Raw genomic sequence first — 20,147 nt, forward strand, 5'->3', positions numbered from 1 at the left:
GGGTGGGGATAGGAGGGGAAAACTGGGAGATAGCAAGGGAAGGGGTAACACTTATATTTGAAACCATAGGCTTGGCCTGAAAAATTCTACCCACTCTCTCCCTTTGGTCTGCTTTGCCCATGCTCCTGTTTAGTTTACAGAATGGCATCAGATATGCAGGATTTTGTTCCCCCTTCCACTCTCATATGAATATCAACCAAAGGCCCCAGATCTCCATAAGAAGATGGACCCCTCGGGGTTAGTTCAGACAATGCATACAGTCCTATCTCCAATTACAGAAGAGCACAATGACTAAACGACTGGGCCGTCTTTATTAGAAAGAAAAGAGTGGGGGTATGGGGGTGGGGGTGGGAGGTGTCCTGGGGCTTGAACTCACGACCTAGGCCTATGTCCCTGAGCTTTTTGCTCAAGGCTAGCACTCTACCACTTGACCACAACTCCACTTCCTACTTTTGGGGTAATTTATTGGAGATATGAGTCTCACAGGCTTTCCTGCCCAGGCTGGCTTCAAACCATGATCCTCAGATCTCAGCCTCTTTTGTTGTTGGTGGTGGTGGTGGTGGCTAGGGCTCTACCACTTGAGTCTCTCCTTTCCTGCCCCAGGCGATCCTCAGATCTCAGCTTCCTGAGTAGCTAGGATTACATGCGTGAGCCACCAGTGCCCTGCTAGATTTCAGCCTCTTGATTAGCTAAGATTACAAGCATGAGCCTCTGGTTAAGTTTTTTTATGAATCACGTCAAAAGGAATTGCTCATATTCGCTTTCAACATAATGCACTGTGTTTCATAGATTTAAAGAGACAAACAGGCCACAAGGTAAGTATTGCTTTTGCTGAGTATAATAACACCCCCGTGTTCTTACTCTGGATGTCTAATGATTTTCTGTCCCAGGTTTATCCAACAGCCATCAGGATAAAGGTTGTTGGCAAATAGTGATTCTTCTTTTAGGAATCAACCTTCTACTATTAGAATAAGAGTTATACTGTCTATCCTTTGCACATTCCTAGACTTATTTATTTATTGACTTTTTTGCACTTTTACTAGCATATATTAGTTATACAAAATGAGCTTATTTCCATATATCTATACAATGTACCCCAATCAAATTTATCTCCCTTACCCTCCCCTCTTCTTAAAACTCTTCTGACAAATTTCATTGCTCTGTATTCATGCATGTACAAGGCATAGATTAATTAAAGGACAAAGTCAAATATACTTCATTCCTTACATGGGACTATGTGCAAAGCTGCCAATGTCTTTTTACCTAGTAACCTTGGCAATATCACTCTGAAAGTCCCAATGGAATTTTTTCACAAGCCTCTTTGTAAATAATATAGTCCCCTTTGAAATAGTAATTGTTGTTTCATATTGTTTTGTTTTGTTTTGTGGTGCTTGGGATGAAATCCAGGGGCTAGTACATGCCCTCTGTCACTCACTCAGCTCCATCCCCAGCCCTATTTGACAGTATTATTATTATTTTTTTTTTTTTGGCCAGTCCTGGGTCTTGGACTCAGGGCCTGAGCACTGTCCCTGGCTTCTTCCCGCTCAAGGCTAGCACTCTGCCACCTAAGTCACAGCGCCCCTTCTGGCCTTTTTCCATATATGTGGTGCTGGGGAATTGATCCCAGGACCTCATGTATAGGAGGCAAGCGCTCTTGCCACTAGGCCATATCCCCAGCCCTTAACAGTATTTTTAAGCTGGCAAAATTTTGATTAAGACGTGCTTATTACTTCTTAGTATATTTTCACAGAAAGTCAATAGCACTTTGCCTTTATGTAATTCATTTCCTATCTTAGCCATTTTATTTCTAGGCTCAGAGTTGGCTTTCAAAGATTAATTGGGTTTATTTAGGTATAATTTATTTACCATTCAGTTTACCTGTTTAAAGCATGTAATTTACTAGTTTTTAATACACTCATGGTGTTGTGCATCCAGCATCACAATCAATTTTAGAACACCTGTGTCATCTCATAAACAAAAAAGAAACTGGGCACCATTGGCCTGTACCTATCATCCTGACCACTCAGGAGGCTGAGATCTCAAGATCAAGGTTTGAAGCCAGCTCGGGCAGGAAAGTCTGAGACTCTTATCTCCAATTAACTACCAAAAAGCCAGAAGTAGAGTTGTGGCTCAAGTGGTAGAGTGCTAACCTTGAGCATAAAAACTCAGGGACAGTGCCCAGACCCTGAATTCAAGCCCTAGTACTGGCACCAAAATAAAAGAAACCAAAAGCAGCAACTTACCAACTTACTCCTTCATTCTACCTCTAGTTCAAGCTGTAGGCAATCACTGACTGTTCTGCTGTATAGATTTTTGAATATTTCATATATAAATATCAGTCAATATGACATGTTGTGGCCAGTTTCTTTTGCTTAGCATGTTTTCAAGGTCCATTCATGTCGTAACCTATATTATTATAATACTATTACTAATATAGTTTATATTACTATAGCAAATATTACTGTGAAGTAATATTTCATTGTAGAGACTATATTTTCTTTATTTGTTCAGTCAATAAATATTTGTACCTACTTTTCAGTATTTATGAATACTTCTGCTATGAGTATTTGTCAAAATTTTTTCATGCAAAGATCTGGCTCTTTTAGCAAGCTCACTGCTTTTTAAAAAAATACCAGAGACATCACGTGAAGTAAGACTCCCAAATGTCTCCCTGTGTGGTACCTTCTGTTCAGATAGATGAAATACTTGAGTTGCAGGTGAGACAGCCACGGTCATGATAGGCAAGATGGCTTCTCTGGACACACAGAGTCAACGAGTAGACTAAAAGGCGCTCACTCCACGTCTCTTCTTCCAGAGATTAGCAACAATATGGAAACATGCTGGTTAGAAAAGACCTAGAGCCTGCAGTATACACAACTGTAAACCTTTGCAGGCTTTTTCTATTTGCTATTTCTGTTTTGTCACAACTGTATGCTTTGGTTGGAAAGTGAAAAAAAAGCAACGTAAGAGTTAGAAGGTTCCTTTGATTTTTCTAGTCTCATCTCCTAGTTATCCAGGTGAGGAAATTGAAGTGCAGAGACATGATATGATTTCCTACCCAAAGTCGCCCTGTGAGTGGCAGAGCAAGGACTGATACTGTTTTCTCAGCTCCTTGTCCTAGTCTATGTCTGATATTTTAGATAAGCATCTGTTGCCCGGAAGCTTCGTGAATGGTGATGCCATGTCATTGTGTGTCTCTTTTCTATCAGAACCCCATCACTGGGCTATTATCAGCCAGCCATGACCAAAAGGATGCCTGGGTGCGAGACAACATTTACAGCATCCTGGCTGTCTGGGGTCTGGGAATGGCCTATCGCAAGAATGCTGACCGTGATGAGGATAAAGCAAAGGCCTATGAGTTGGAACAGGTAATGGTGACTGACGACTGGATCTTAAAGGTGGCACGCAGCCTTGTCCTCTATTTCTGCTATGAAATATTTTGGGGAGGCATTTAGATGGTGTCAGTCTCACATTTGTCTTTATGTTTGAGAATTTTCTGAAAGTCCATCCAACAGTGACAGCATCAAAAATCATGCCAAATAGTGAATAAAAAAGCATCTAAATTTCTAACCTCAAAGTGTCCATCTGTCTAACTAGCTACATTTCACTCACACATCCTCTTATCAATTATATACGTATCTATACATAAGGCATCATTACAACCTAATGTGCTGTTTAAAAAAAATAACATCAGTGCTACACATTCCAAAGTATACACCCTAATCTCCCAGCACTTGTGAAGTCATTTGTATAGTGTTTTTAAGTGGTAGTAAAAAGGCCAGTTTTTAACTGGCCTGAATTATGGAAGAAAACAGAAGGCAAAAAATAATACACTGGTTAAGAGCTTATACTCTGGTGTCTGATTGGCTAGGTTCTAGCCTTGTCCCATTCCTTGCCAGTCGAGAGACTTAACCATCACAGCCTCAGGTTCCTTGTCTATAGTGGGGTAAAAATACTACCTGCCTCATAAAACTGTTGCAAGAATTCAAGATAATCCAAGTAATGCCTGGATGTAGTGTCTAATGACTAATATAGCATTCTTCTTATAATTCATAGCAATAAGAATAATAGTAATTGGTTGCAGTATATTACATTATTAAGAAACCTTGGCTACCACATAATTTTATTTTCCCACTGGTTCTGAGGTTTGATCTTAGGGCCTGGCCACTGTCCCTGAACTGCTCTAGGCTAGTGCTCTATCATTTGAGCCACAGCTCCATTTCTGGCTTTTTGGTGGCTAATTAGAGATGAGAATCCCATAGGTTTTCCTGCCCAAGCTAGCTTTGAACCGCAATCCTCAGATCTCAGCTTCAGTAGCTTGGATTACAGGTGTGAGCCACCAACATCCAGAGCCCCTCCCTTTTGATAAGAACTTGGCTCAGTAGTCCACCAAGGATAGCACAAATGTCTTTTAGAAAAATATCAGGACTTTCGAGTAAGTGTGGTAGACTTAATCCATCGTGAGTATAACAAAAAGCAATTACTAAACTCCATGACATAAGTTTGCAGAGTTACTAGGCTTATAAAAATTGTGTTATGAAAATGTCTATGTGTGGAATTATTGAATTTTAAGAAGATACCATCCAGTCCTACTCTTTAATGAGAAAGAAGTAGCTTTGTCAACACTTCTCTTTCCTTGTGATGGATTAGAGCAATCATAATACTCGTGTGCTTGGGATCTGCTTCTTCAGGGATGATGCTGGACAGTATTGGCCTATTGGCCATTTGGGATTTAGCAGATGGTTTTGTGGGAGCAAGGAGCGTGGCCTTTGTTACATATGCCATTTTATTTCCACAGAACGTGGTGAAGCTGATGCGAGGCCTTCTCCAGTGCATGATGAGACAGGTAGGTGGGATGTGACAGACGTGTGTTTGCACGGCATCCAAGTGGACGTTTTAGGGGAATAATTAACATGCTTAGCATGTTTTCAAGTTTTCTTCTCAAGAGAAAGAGAAATTAGGGGCTGGGAATGTGGCTTAACTGTAGATTGCTGGCCTAGCATGCATGAAGCCCGCAGAAAAAAACCAGAAGTGGCGCTGTGGCTCAAGTGGTAGAGTGCTAGCCTTGAGCAACAAGAAGCCAGGGACAGTGCTCAGGCCCTGAGTCCAAGCCCCAGGACTGGCAAAAAAAGAGAGAAAGAGAAATTATATTCTGCTTATTTTCTCTTTTTAAAATTATCCTCAACTTCATTATTCTGTAGAATCTACAGTCTTAAAGATCACTATTCCTAAGACTCTCTTTTGAAAAGTCACATGTGTGAAAGGAGCACTCCTAGAAAATTATGTGTGATTTTTTTTTTTTACTTCTGTCAAGCTTATATAAAAGGATATATTTTCATTTGGGGCTACATGTTTGAGTTTCAAAAACTATTACCATTTACTGATATTTTCAGTAGGGAGTAAATAAAATAATTCATTGAACCCATATTGTACACAGAACTCATACTAGCATCTGCATAAATTCCAAGATGTATGTGATACAGTCCCTGTCTTCAGTCATCAAGTACAAAGGCATAATGTGCTTTTCTTTCAACACTAGGAAAACCGTTTTAATTTAATTTGATATTCTCACTCTTATCCTTCCCTCTCTCCTTAAGTACCTTCCTTAGTCTTAGCATGCAGTCTGGCCTGGCTCTTGATAACTACTCTCCCTGCCCCCCAACTTTCCCACCCTATTGCTGGGCTGAGGCATTTTTTTTTTTTTGCCAGTCCTGGGACTCAGGGCCTGAGCACTGTCCCTGAGCACTGTCCCTGGCTTCTTTTTGCTCAAGGCTAGCACTCTGCCACTTGAACCACAGCGCCACTTCTGGTCATTTTCTGTATATGTGGTGCTGAGGAATCGAACCCAGGGCCTCATGTATACGAGGCAAGCTCTCTTGCCACTAGGCCATATCCCCAGCCCCGGGGTGAGGCATTTCTAGTGAATGTGTGGGAAGAATCCTTAACACAGTCCCCATGTAAACTGCTTCCTAGCAGCTGTCTTTCATCCCTCTGGCTCTTAAAAGTAGCAGATAAGCAGCCTACACTGGCCTTCCATGTGACCTCTACCAGCCATGAACCTGTGTAGCTATGTGGAATCCACTTGCTTCTTCCCTCAGGTGGACAAAGTGGAGAAGTTCAAGCACACACAGAGTACCAAAGACAGCCTGCATGCCAAATATAACACTGCTACCTGTAGCACTGTGGTGGGCGATGACCAATGGGGCCACCTCCAGGTAGATGCCACCTCGCTCTTCCTCTTATTCCTGGCTCAAATGACTGCCTCAGGTAAGCCAAGGGCATTTGAGCCCATTATACATGGTGTGACCACCTAGAAAAGGACTGGGGAAGAGGGGTAGTGTCTTAGTCCATTTGTATGACTGACAAAATACTCAAGACTGGGAAATTTATAAATGTATAAATAAAGTTTTATCTTAACACCAGCTGGGAATTCCACGATTAAGGTTCAGTTTTCTGGTGAGGGCTGCATCCTTTGAAGAGAAAGGCCAGAAAATGGAACTCTGAGGCTGGGAATGTGGCTTAGTGGTAGAGTGCTCGCCTTGCATGCATGAAGCCGTGGGTTCGATTCCTCAGTACCACATACACAGAAAAAGCTGGAAGTGGCACTGTGGCTCAAGTGGTAGAGTGCTAGCCTTGAGCAAAAGCTCAGAGACAGTGCTCAGGCCCTGAGTTCAAGCCCCAGGATTGGCCAGTCACCCCTGGGCACATGCAGGATTATGCTGTTGAGCCCACTGTTCGCTTTATGCTTTGGAGCCTACATACTCCTTCCTGTTAACTTTCATCTCATTCATTAAGCATTTCATAGATCCGCAGGCAGTCATAAACCTGCAGTTACATTAATCTCTGCACTTAGATTATTTGGTCCTAAGCCTGTCACTTCCACTCACCACCCTTGTCACATTCTTCTAGGCATACCCACATTCATGCAAGTTATTCTGATTTGCTTGTATTTTTATGTGTGTGTGCTGGTCCTGGAGCTTGAACTCAGGGCCTGGGCGCTGTCCCTGAACTTTTTTGCTCAACTGCTCTACCACTTGAGCCACAGCTCCACTTCTGGTTGTCAAGTGGTTATTTGGAGATAAGAGTCTCAGGGGTTTACCTGTCCCTTCCCAGACATTCCCATACTGGCTTCAAACCACGACCCTCAGATCTCACCCTCCTGAGTTACTAGGATTATAGATATGAACCACCAGCACCTGGCCATACCTCTGCTGAAAACTGTTCATTTGCCTATTTAATAACTGGATTGTTTTCTTTTGGTCTTTGGTTTGGGGCTCTTTGTACATTCGACATATTAGTTCTTATCTGAAAAATAAGTGGCAAAGTAGCTAGTATAGCCAGCCTTCCAACCTCTTTCTGAAGTCACTCATCAACTCTTGTAAGATGCCTTTGTAAGAAAAATGAAAATGAGGGTAGAAGGACTTATTTCCTAGTGTGCTGTTTGTCATTTGTAATGGACAGCTACCTTTAAAGCCATACTTTATAAGCTCATTATTTTTCTTTACTAGGCTTACGTATTATTTTCACCCTTGATGAGGTGGCCTTCATACAGAATCTTGTCTTTTACATAGAAGCTGCCTATAAAGTTGCTGTAAGTATCAGTGCTTTTGTTTTTTACAGGTGTACCACTTGCCAGTTGTCCAAAAAAAAAAAACAAAAACCATATTGTTCTTTGAGAGCCAGTCTCTTTGGGACTGCCCAGAAGATTTAAAAGACTGGAGCTTTGAGATTGTGTCACCTCTCATACAAAGTGCACATTTCTTGTCCTGGGGTACAGTTTGGAGCTTTATGTTTTGGAGTACACCAATGTTCTGTCTTATGCTTATCTTAAATAAGACCCTGAAATGTTCCATGGGATGTATCAGAAGAGGTGGGAGACTTGGTGCTTGGTGGGAGCTGAAGGACCATGGGGATGATCATAATGACCCTATAGGTAGAGGGTACCCCACCATGGAAGGAAGACATGCCTGTCTTGGAAGTGGAGCCTGGAGTAACTGTAGACAACTGAACTGCAAAGCTAAGCAAAGGGCAGTGGTTGGTGTAAAAAAGAAATAATTCACTGTACCCTAAGGAAAGGTCAGCATACTTTCTGTGCCAATGATTGTGGCTATGTTCCAAATAGACTATAAAAATAGATGGTACGATTTGGTCCAAGGGCTAGCATTTTCTGACCCACACATCTAAGACAATGATTTTCATCAAAGGGTAATTTTTCTCTCTGACTAGACATTTAGCAGTATTTGGAAACTGCTTTGGTAGTCACACAGAGAAGAGGTGCTTTTAGCACCTAGTAAGCCAAGGCCAGGGAAAGAGTTTTATCTGGCTGGATATGGTGGTTCATGCCTGTAATCCTAGCTATTCAGGAGGGTGAGATATGAGGATCAGGTTCAAAGCCATCCTGGGCAGGGCAGGAAAGTCTGTGAGACTCTTAACTCCAATTAACCACCCAAAAATGGGAAGTGGCACTGTGGCTTAAGTGGTAGAGCACTAGCCTGAGCAAAAGAGCTCAGGGACAGTGCCTAGGCCCAGAGTTCAAGCCCCCCCCCCTCCAGCAGCTGACCTCCTCCCAAAAAAGTTTTATCTGGCTGAAAATGTCTTTAGTGCTAAAGTTGACAAACTCTGGTTTAAAGAAACTTGAGAAGCCATTGTATATAGGAAAGGCCTTTCATTGGACTTTGGGGACTAAGTAGGGTTTAGATAAGGAGAAAGGAGGAGAAAGGATGTTTAGGTTCAGGAGTATCATGTAGTAACATCAACTGTTACAGAGTCAGGAATAGGTTCTGAGTTGCAAATGGCATTCTTGGAAAGGGGATAGGTAGGGGGCACTTTGCACAGAATAAAGGAGCAGACTTATGGTCAGAGATGACACTAGAAAATAGTAGAAAATAAATTCAGTGGACTCTGGTGGCTCATAGTAGTGACCCTAGCTACTCAGGAGGCTGAGATCCAGAGGATCGAGATTTGAAGCCAGCCTTGGCCGAGAAGTCTGAGACTCCATCTCCAAAATAACTAGCAAAAAAACAACATGCTGGAGGCGTGTTTTAAGTGGTAGAGTGCCAGATGAGCAAATAAACCAAGCAAGAAACACCACCTGTTGCCACCACCACCACCCCCCAAAAAAGTTTAGTTTGTGAGAATATAAGGGTTAGAGGCCAGATTTGTGGAGGATATGGCCATGCAGAAAGAAATGTAGATATGATGAACTAGGTTTAAAAGCGTGTCACTTTAGACTCTGAAGCAAGAGAATGAATTGATCACTTTTTTATGATGAGCCACGTAGCTATGGACTTGAAGTCGAGATGAATTGAAACAAAAGAAGGGAAGAGGGCTACAGGAAAGACTTTCCTGGCTTAGGCTGCAAGTACTACCCACAGGATGGGGTCCATAATGGTTCTGTTCTGGCTTAAATTTCAGTGTTCAGATTTTCAAATACTCCTATTTGGAGATTGGAACATAAATTAGACTAACATTTTGACATTCATCTTCTTATTGGATTGCAATCTTTTAAGAGTACACATAGAATTTTTGAAATAGCATGTAGTTACGGATTTGTTGGTGGTGGTGGTGGTGGTGTTAGTTGTGGGACTTGAACTCAAGGGTGCTGTCCCTGAGCTCTTTCTAGCACTATGCTACTTTGAGCCACAGTACCACTTTGTTTTCTGGTAGTTATTTTATATATGTTTGTCTGAATTAGGGAAGGGAAGGGGATCATCAAAATGGTGAGACAAAAGGTAAAAAGTGAACCAATGCAACAGCGATACTTAGAAGGCAATATGCTGTAAACCAACTGTACAACTCAGGGAGGAGGGATTTGAGGAGGAAGGAAGGTGGGAGAAAAATGAGGGAGGAGGTAACAAGTTTGACAAGAAATATACTCACTGCCTTATGTATGTCGCTGTGACCCTCACTCAGATCTCAGTCTCCCGAGTAGCTAGGATTACAGGCCTGAGCCACCAGTGCCCTGCATTACATGGATTTTTAAATGACATTATGGCTCACCAAAGTTCCATACACATGCATGGAGTCCTCTGTGTGACAGAACGTTCAAAACTAATTCATAGGGGCTGGGGATATAGCCTAGTGGCAAGAGTGCTTGCCTCATATACATGAAGCCCTGGGTTCGATTCCCCAGCACCACATATACAGAAAAAGGCCAGAAGTGGCGCTGTGACTCAAGTGGCAGAGTGCTAGCCTTGAGCAAAAAGAAGCCAGGGACAGTGCTCAGGCCCTGAGTCCAAGGCCCAGGACTGGCAAAAAAAAAAAAAACTAATTCATAATTCATGTTCATTTTTCTGTGCCTTTTTACTTTAGATCCAGTTACTAGCTAAGTATTCTTTGCAGCCAAGAAGTACTGATAAATACTTGAGATAGATTTGTTGATGGCAATGAGTTCAAGTTGCTTAATTCTATCTTACAGTTCTCAAAAGCATTGGCTAAAGAGAGGGCAGCACTTTATTTGATTCTACACAGGTACTTTACTATAAATCAAGAGTTTCCTGCAAATTAATACCTTTTTTAGAAATAAGAAATCTAAGAGTATTTTTGCATGCAGTTTTATTCCACTTGAGTATTTTCTTCTAAAATTCTGCACAAAGGTCACTGATGATGACCTGATACTAAGGAAGACCAGAATGTGAATGTACAAAGCCATGGAGTTGGGAGCCTTTGGGAAACCATAACTCTTGTTTCATTATGCCTACAATAACACACAGAAATCGTTTTTCCATAGCACTTCTCATATACCTCCTTCTCCCCCTGTAAAGTTTACCTTTTTCTCTCCCAGGATTATGGAATGTGGGAGCGTGGCGATAAGACTAACCAGGGCATTCCAGAATTGAATGCAAGCTCTGTGGGAATGGCCAAGGTGACCCTTCTGTTTGTTTTCCCTTCTCTGTGTTACTGCTTTGCTTGGATTCCCTTCATTAAGAGTGGGTTTCATCAGATTCGCGCATTTCAAAAGTCAGTAAATTATGTGAAATTCACATGGCACTTGTATACCAGAGAATGGAAGTTATAGATCAAGCAAATGGAGTATACTGAAATCTGCATGTGACAGAAAATGTATTCTCTCTTTTGACTATCCATTGTGATCACCTGTCAATCTGACAGAGCTCTTACTGTTAAGAAGCTGCAGGTTTGTATTTGGCTTCCTTTCTGAGTCACAGAGCAGATGGAGAATATGATCACTTTGTATGTTGAGTTCACATATTCAGCTCTACAAGGCTGGACAAGTAATAACCAGCAGGGTTGGTCAAATAAAATTTATTGAATGGAGAAGGGGGATGTTGGGGGCACTGGGAACTTTGCTTAAAGGTATTCCAACTCAAAAGAAAACAGGTTTCAGCTGGCATGGTGACTCACGCCTGTAATCCTAGCTACTCTGCAGGCTAAGATCAGAGGATCTTGGTTCAAAGCCCGCCCAAGCAGGAAAGTCCAAGAGAATCTATCTGTCGTTAACCACCAGAAAACTGGAAGTGGTGCTGTGGCTCAAGTGATAGAGCTCTAGTTGAAGAGCTCAGGGACGGGGTCCACGTTCAGGGTTCAAGCCCCTGGATGACAAAAACTAAAAGAAAAGAAAATAGGTTTCAAATTTAGTGTGCTATCATAAGCCTCTAATCACAGCTCTTTAGGAGACTGAGGCAGAAAAAGCCATTGAACCTCGGATTTCAGGGACAACTTGAGCAACATATTTAGGTGTGCATCTCTTAAACAAAATAAATCCAGTGGAAGAGGGGAGGGAAGAGTTTGAACTTAGGGCCTGGCCCTTGCTCAGCTTGGATTTTATTACTTGAGTTATGCTTACAGCCCAGCCTTTTTTTTTTTTTTGCCAGTCCTGGGGCTTGAACTCTGGGCCTGGGTACTGTCCTTGAGCTCTTTTTTGCTCAAAGCTAGCACTCTACCACTTGAGCCACAGCGCCACTTGCGGCTTTTCCTGTGTACGTGGTACTGAGGAATCAAACCCAGGGCTTCGTGCATGTTAGGCAAGCACTCTACCACTAGGCCAAATTCCTGGCCCACCGCCCAGCTTTTTGATGGTTATTTTGGAGATGTAGTCTTACAGAATTTTTTCTACTTGGGCTGGCCTGGAACCATGGTTTTCTCTGGAATTCAGTCTCCTGAGTAGCTAGGATTAACAAGTATGAACAACTTGTTCCCAGCAAGAAAATATTCTTAAAGTGAACAGTGCGCACCTGTGGGGCCATTTCAGCCTGCCGACAAAATCAAGGCTCCAGAGCCAGAATTTTATTTTTATTTCCTTTCTTTTTTACAAAGGGTTTCAAATTACTATGTCAATTTACAAGTACAGTGCATCTTGACAACAATACAATCTTTAAGGAAGCTATTAGAAAATATACTTTTACCTAAAGAATTTAGTTTCTGGTGTGCCAAGTGAGCTCATGGTAGAAGCTAACCAGTAAAGTAGGTAAAAGAAAAGCTAGTCATGCAGGCTGGGAATATGGCCTAGTGGTAGAGTGCTTGCCTCGCATACATGAAGCCCTGGGTTCGATTCCTTAGCACCACATATATAGAAAAAGGCAGAAGTGGCGCTGTGGCTCAAGTGGTAGAGTGCTAGCCTTGAGCGGGAAGAAGCCAGGGACAGTGCTCAGGCCCTGAGTTTGAGCCCCAGGACTGGCAAAAAAAGAAAAGCCAGCCATGAATTCAGTGCCACACATACATCATCTTATGTACTTGTTAGTATCTCTTTTTTTAGTACTAGAGTTTATGCTTATTAGAAAGAAAAAATAATCATTTGTATCTGTGTGTCTAGGCAGCACTTGAGGCAATCGATGAACTGGATCTTTTTGGAGCGCATGGTGGACGCAAGTCAGTGATCCACGTCCTGCCTGATGAAGTCCAGCACTGCCAGGTAACAGGTCAACCCATTGAATTCCAGAGAGTAGGGAAGGAGAATCCTAGAGGAAAGGCCTTCCTAACTTGCTCTACTGACTTCTTTGTGCTTCACATTTCTTATCAACAAATGAGCATATTGGTCTGCTGCCTTGCAAGACAGTTGTTAGGCTAGAGTGGATGAACCCAGACAATTTTTCCAAGTACTTTGCACCCAAAAGTGCTGTTCAGACAAGACACAGTCTTGCTGTGTGTATCAAGTCAGCAATCAAAGCAACTTTATTTTGCTGGAGGCAAAATCTATTGCTTGTCCTTTGAGCACTCAAGTGGTTTACTAAGGTTTATTTCACACTTCACCAAGCTCTATCTGAGGTAGCAGGGCTTGATGAACAGAATGGGTAGTGGAAGGGAGATGAGATGGGAGACATGCACACTAATAAAACCTCCCTGAAGCACAGATTACAGAAAGGAATGATAGACATTAGGGGACTCCATTAAGCAGACAGTGAGTCATCAATTGCTAGTCGATCATCAAACACCTAATGGGGCTCCACTATGTGCTAGAGCAAAAGTCAGCCTCATACATAAACATTTGTCAATGGAGAGTTTATGGTGGGAAGCTTGTGTTTCCAGCCAGGGAAAGCCTAGAAAGGAATGAGTATAACCATGGCACTGTAGTCAATGAAGGACTACATATATACAAGCTATGACTATGGTAAGCTATCCCATCTAGGTTCATGTAAGTATACTCTACAATGTTGGCCTAATGATGAAATCACCTAATATTGCATTTTTCAAAATGTCTTCTTGGTGTTAAGTGACTATAGTTTAAGAACTGGGTCTAATACCTTAATTCCTTCCTCATATGGAAGATTTCATTAGCTGTTTTTGCTGGCATGTAGTCTCATGTCTGTACATGTTAGGTCTCAGCACTGGTTCTTTTCCCTGCCCCGACGTTTCCTTATCATACCACCTGGCCTTCCATGTTCACAATGCCTAATCCAGCCACTTATACTTGAGGCCCTCCTCTTGTGAAAGATTCTGGAGCTAAACTAATTTTGTTGTTCCTCATTTTGCCAAAGCATTCATAAGGTCTTCCGAATTTGACTCCTTTAAGCATTTGAATGAATTGGTCCCATCTTACAGAAACAGTTATTTCTCTTTGTTGATCCTATATGCATTTTATTCTAGTTTGTATCTTCATAGAAAAAAATTAGCCTGCTGACATGGATAGTTCTGTAGTTTCTTTTCCAACATGTCCTAAAGATCCGTCCAACTCAATAGAGAACATGGAAGGAAGAGAGGAGCAGTTCTCAGCATAAGCTCCAGAAGTAATACTGCATGCTCTGTCTAAGCCCCTCTCCATTCACAATGAACAGGAAGCATTGACTTGGATAGGTAAAGTTGGAGTTGGCCAGCAAGTGCCATGGTGGTAGGACAAAGCTTTACTCTGAATTCCGAATTAGTAAACTCAGGTAAATGTTCTCTTGGGGCTAGGTGTTGGCTCTTAGTGCATTTTACCCATTACTACTTCTGTAGGTTAAACCTCCCCTTTGTTTTTCATTCAGTCTATCCTGTTTTCCATGTTGCCAAGAGCATCAACATCTAAAGAAATTGACGCTGGACTTCTCTCCATCATTTCTTTCCCGGCCTTTGCAGTAGAAGATGTGAACCTTGTGAATGTAACCAAAAATGAAATTATCTCTAAGCTCCAGGTAATCATTGGTCATGCTGGCAACCCTCTGTGCTGTGTAAATGCCACCTTCACATTACGACATGCTTCAGGGTCATGGCTTGGTTTATCAAAGTGGACTTCCAGAGTTAAGTGTCCAACCCTATGTCTACAGGCTGGAAAACCATCAGAGTGAGTAAGTTATTTGGTTCTCTTCTTAAGTTGGAGAACTTTCATTCAACAGGGCATCTTGAACTGAAATTCTTACCAATAATGAACTGCTGAGACAGATTCCTTTGAGACTCTTTTGAAAGCCATGGAATCATTTCTTTTTTTTTATTAATTGAACATAAATTTTTTTACAAGGTGTTGTACAAAAAGGGTGCAGTTACATAGTAGGGCAGTGTATACATTTCTTGTGATATCTTACGACCTGTTTTTCTATCCCTTGTCTAGGTCAGGTAGACATATATGCAATGTACAATGTATCAAGAACATATACAGTATTCACAGACTTGGTCTCTACTGTCTCTCCGTCTCCCTTTGTTAACAGTCATATATCAGGGAGATCATGCCCCTTTGTTTTCTGTGTTCTAGGCTTGTCTCACTCAACATTATTTGTTCAAGTTCTGACCATTTCCCTGCGAATAACAATATTTCACCATTCCTAATTGCTATGTAATATTCCATTGTGTATAAGTACCATATTTTTTGGATCCATTCGTCTGTGGAGGGGCATCTGGGTTGTTTCCATATTTTGGCTATTGTGAATTGTGCCGCGATAAACATGGAAGTACAGGTGTCTTTTTTTTTTTTTTTTTTTGGCCAGTCCTGGGCCTTGGACTCAGGGCCTGAGCACTGTCCCTGGCTTCTTCCCGCTCAAGGCTAGCACTCTGCCACTTGAGCCACAGCGCCGCTTCTGGCCGTTTTCTGTATATGTGGTGCTGGGGAATCGAACCTAGGGCCTCGTGTATCCAAGGCAGGCACTCTTGCCACTAGGCTATATCCCCAGCCCTACAGATGTCTTTTTGATATCTTGGGTTTTGCTGTTTAGGATAGATGCCTAGGAGTGGTATGGCTGGGTCATAGGGTAGGTCTATATTGAGCTTTTTGAGAAACCTCCATACTGTTCTCCAAAGTGGTTGTACTAATTTGCACTCCCACCAACAATGGAGAAGGGTTCCTCTTTCCCCACAGCCCCTCCAGCATTTGTTGTTCATGGAATCATTTCTAGAAAAAAAATGAACATGTTTGTCTTTATAGACTGAAACTTTACACCAAATTTCATGGGACTTGGTGATCCCAAGTTGAGGGAAGATTTAAACATCCCTACAGTGAGATGCAGTTACTGACACATCACATTAGATAGAGACTTAAGAGTTTGTATTTAACATGTTTTCTAGCCAGCTGATACTTTCAGTAAAATAATCAAAGAATGTGAATTGCCTAAACCAAAACTTGTATCTTGATTGTCTATCTTACTCTTGATTGTTATCCCTTGGAATCAAAGATACTAAACTTAGAATGTCCAATCATATTCTGAAAACTTAGCAGCTAGAGTGATCAAGATTTGTAGAGAAAATGGAATTTGGGGGAGCAGCTGAAGTAGGAAGACAGAAAATGAAGGTGCTTGTGAAGATGAGGGGTTGCAGACTAGGTCACCCCAGGATGACTCCCAGACTACACAGACCTGGCCACTCTGCCCTTTACAGATAGTAGAAGAGCATGTCTGCCATAGCAACCATACACTCTGAAGAAACCAGAGAACAGCAACCCCAGTTGTCATCCAGGGATCAGGGGTCAGATGTCAAGTGCTATGCCTCTCTTCCTCTCTTGGCAGGAAGCTGAGAAAGATCTGGAGCTTAAAGCAGGGCAGCTTGTAGCTACAGTCTTCAATGCAGAAAGCCTTCCCTCCATGCCACAGTTTGTGGGCATCTGATGTCATAGCCTCTTTTGCATGCACAATCTGATTTCAAGGATTGGAGTTGGGGGTCCTTTCAGCTTCACAACCTTACAGGCATTAGGATCTGGCTGATGGCTTCATCAAATAGGGTCTTTTTGCATGCTTGTGTAATACAGTAAATCAGAATGAAAGAATAGTCATTCATTGAACTCTCAGTAATTACCCTTGCAGCCCTGATACTTAAGTGGCTGTTTTGACATTCTCTTCCAAGTACTGGTCATGCCTCAATTTTCTTTGCTTATTAACTAAAAAAAAATAACTGTATACTAAGAGCAAAAAATACTTGATTACACACTTCATTACTAAATGATTCATGGGGAAAAGAAGGTGACAGGTTGACTTTTGAATGTTTTTATTACATTTATTGTCTTTAGTTATACAAAGGGGTTTCAACTCAACATATGAATTTATGATTACCACGTATCTTGAGAAGGACTGACTTGAATAAAAGAAAAAGATAAAGAAATTCTTCTGCTTTCATCAAATGCACTTTATTTCTTTATCTTACTAGGGACGTTATGGATGCTGTCGCTTCCTTCGAGATGGTTATAAAACTCCAAGAGAGGTTGTATTTAAATATTGTTACTCATGCTTCCTTAACGTGTCCATATCTAAGTTGCTATTGTGTTCTCCTTTCATTGATTATTAATGTATGTTGGAATTTTGGAAGGATAGTAGTGATTTCAAGGCAGTAGAATAGTAGGTCATCAGGACAAGAAGCCAATAGTGTAAAGTCAGTTTCTGGTTAGGACAAACCATTTGGTGGCTCACATTATTTTTTTCTTTCTTTCTTTTTTTTCCTGGTCAGTCATGAGGCTTGAACTCTGGGCCTGGGCGCTGTCCCTGAGCCCTTCAGCTCAAGGCTAGCGCTCTACCACTTGAGCCACAGCACCACTTCTGGTTTTCTGGTGATTAATTGGAGATAAGAGTTTCAGGGACTTTCCTGCCTGGGCTGGCTTTGAACCATGATCCTCAGATCTCAGCCTCCTAAGTAGCTAAGGATTACAGGCGTGAACCACCACACCTGGCCCAGCACATATTTTTTAAAAGATCATCTGTGACCATCTCTTAGATTTCTTTGCTTTGGTGACTAGTATAATGAGGCACTGTAATAGGAAAATTAAGACATAGGATGCCTTACCACGGGTGGGGAATGATTGTGCCATACAAGGCCCAAGAGATTATTTGGTCTGGCTGTGCTGGGGCAACTGCAGATGCAACTTGATATCTAACAAATCCAGGAGTTTTTTTCAAAACACAATTCAACAGTCTAAGCCCATGAATGATGTTATGAATATCTAAATGGCCCTTGGCAGAAAAAAGGTTCCGTGTCTTTGTAAAATAGTGTAGCAAACTACCAAAGAGCCTTGGGTGTACTTCTAACTTACTAAATTTTTATCATGGAAAACTACCAAGAGTAACTCCTCGCCATTACAGTAGACTGTTACTCATACCAACCTCAAAGCCACGTTGAATCTGACAAAACAAGGGAAACCTGTGAGGCCTAATGGTATTATGCATTTAAGCAGACATCATTTTAGAAAAAAAAAAAAAAAAAAAACAACTTTTACGTATGTCATTGCAGGACCCAAACAGGTTGCATTATGACCCTGCTGAACTCAAGCTCTTTGAAAACATTGAATGTGAATGGCCTGTGTTCTGGACCTATTTCATTATAGATGGAGTGTTTAATGGTGACATTGTTCAGGTAAGAAAATGTTGGATGTTGTGCTGAGAAGGATATTTGTGACCCCCTGGTGTGCTGATTATTATTAATACACAAAGTTAAGCAAGAATTTAGATTACTGTTTTAGTTATTTGTTGCCACTTCCAAACTTTTCCCCAAAATTTAGTGACTTAAAGCAGTAACTCTTGGGAGCTAGGGATGTGGCTTAGCGGTAGAGTGCTTGCCTAGCATGCATGAAGCCCTGGGTTCAATTCCTCAGCACCACATATATAGAAAAAGCTGGAAGTGGCGCTGTGACTCAAGTAGTAGAGTGCAATCCTTGAGCAAGAAAGAAGCTCAGGAACAGTGCTCAGGCCCTGAGTTCAAGCCCCAGAACTGGCAAAAAAGATCAGTAATTCATTTATTTGTCCATGACTGCAGTTTGAGCAGGACCAGTAGGGACTGTTTGTCTGCCTCTTGTAGTGTTATCATGGATAGAAAGTTCCACAGGACTGGAGGATCCACTCCTAACGTAGTGTCACTCACACAGCCAGTGAGGTGATGCTGGTTATCCACTAGTGCTGAGAGCTCAGCTTGGCCCTTGTTGGGGCCTTGTTTCTCCTCCACGTGCGGAGTGTGGGCTTCTTACAGTCTCTGAGTCTTTAGATCTTTTCATAGGGGGTTGTCTTCTTCCCAGAATGAAAAGTCTTAGGCCAGAACTGGCAAAATGTTGCCTTTTTAAAGACCTATTTCTTTAGATTCTGCTTGGTACCAGGCAGGCCTTGTGCTGGGGCATGAACAAGCTTCGTTGGACCTGTGAAGCTCACTGGCAGGGTTCCAAAACTCACTCCTGTGCTGTCCCATCAGTCTATTCTGCTCATGGGTTTAGAGGAACAGCCACGAGCAATCTCAGACGTGACATAGCTTTTGTTTAGTTTTAATGTGTTTTTTTTTGTTGTGTGTGTGTGTGTGTGTGTGTGTGTGTGTGTGTGTGTGTGTGTGTGTGTGTGTGTGTGTATACCAACGCACCAGCACATAATGGGACTTAAACTCCAGGCCAGGCTACTACTATCCCTGAGCTCTTTTGCTCAAGGCTAGTGCTCTACCATTTGAGCCACAGCTCTACTTCCAGCTTTTTGGTGGTTAATTGAAGATAAGAGTCTCATGAACTTTGCTGCCAGGCAGGTCTGACTTCAGATCTCAGCCTCCTAAGTAGCTAGGAGTGCAGGTGTGATCCACCAATGAATATTAATATGTTAATGTCAGCCTCGTGGTTCATTCTTACTCTTATGCTTTGGCCAATATCCTAGGTCATCTATCTTCTACCTTTTTATCCCAGTATTGAAACATCTCAGAAGAACTGACTTGGAATTTTGGTGTAAACTAGCTTAACAGTTATCAAGGAGAAGAAAGCTAAGGAGACAAAAAAGACTGTGCTTTGTAGCTTGCTTTGTAGGCCTCACAGAATCAACTGCCCTACACGCATGCTTGTTGTATCTTCTACTTTTGAACATTTTTATTTTTTTATTTTTATTTTATTGTCAAAGTGATGTACAGAGAGGTTACAGTTTCATACGTTAGGCCTTGGGTACATTTCTTGTACTGTTTGTTACCTCCTCCTTCATTCCCCCCCTCCCTCTCCCCCTTTCCCTCTCCCCCCATGAGCAGCTGGTTTACCCCAAATGGTTTTGCAAGTATTGCTTTTGGAGTTGTTTGTCTTTTTATCCTTTGTCTTTTGATTTTGATATTCCCTTTCACTTCCCTAGTTCTAATACCGGTATATACAGTATCCAGTGTAATCAGATGCGATACAGTGATAGTACAGGTACAACCACAGGAAGGGATACAAGAGGATCATCAAGAAAAGAAGCTACAGTTTCACATGGCATGTTGAAAGTAATTACAACAGTGATATGACACTCATTTCCATAACATGGAGTTCACTTCACTTAGCATCATCTTATGCGTTCATAGGGGCATAGCTATTAGGCTCTTGT

At 41.8% G+C, this 20,147-nt stretch overlaps 1 protein-coding gene across 2 annotated transcripts in view; it reads left to right on the top strand.

Annotated features, from left to right (window-relative positions):
• Phka2 (phosphorylase kinase regulatory subunit alpha 2) overlaps nucleotides 1-20,147 on the top strand; it is a 61,902-nt gene that overhangs the window by 3,474 nt on the left and 38,281 nt on the right. For both annotated transcript variants that reach the window (XM_048336879.1, XM_048336878.1), the window contains exons 2-10: nucleotides 3,210-3,368; nucleotides 4,799-4,846; nucleotides 6,099-6,267; nucleotides 7,509-7,591; nucleotides 10,784-10,864; nucleotides 12,770-12,868; nucleotides 14,418-14,564; nucleotides 16,996-17,049; nucleotides 18,070-18,192. In XM_048336879.1, coding sequence (XP_048192836.1) covers nucleotides 3,210-3,368; nucleotides 4,799-4,846; nucleotides 6,099-6,267; nucleotides 7,509-7,591; nucleotides 10,784-10,864; nucleotides 12,770-12,868; nucleotides 14,418-14,564; nucleotides 16,996-17,049; nucleotides 18,070-18,192 — 963 coding nt within the window. The remainder of the gene's footprint in view (nucleotides 1-3,209; nucleotides 3,369-4,798; nucleotides 4,847-6,098; nucleotides 6,268-7,508; nucleotides 7,592-10,783; nucleotides 10,865-12,769; nucleotides 12,869-14,417; nucleotides 14,565-16,995; nucleotides 17,050-18,069; nucleotides 18,193-20,147) is intronic.

Source organism: Perognathus longimembris, chromosome 28 (assembly GCF_023159225.1).
Source record: "Perognathus longimembris pacificus isolate PPM17 chromosome 28, ASM2315922v1, whole genome shotgun sequence".
NCBI classification, from domain to species: domain Eukaryota; kingdom Metazoa; phylum Chordata; class Mammalia; order Rodentia; family Heteromyidae; genus Perognathus; species Perognathus longimembris.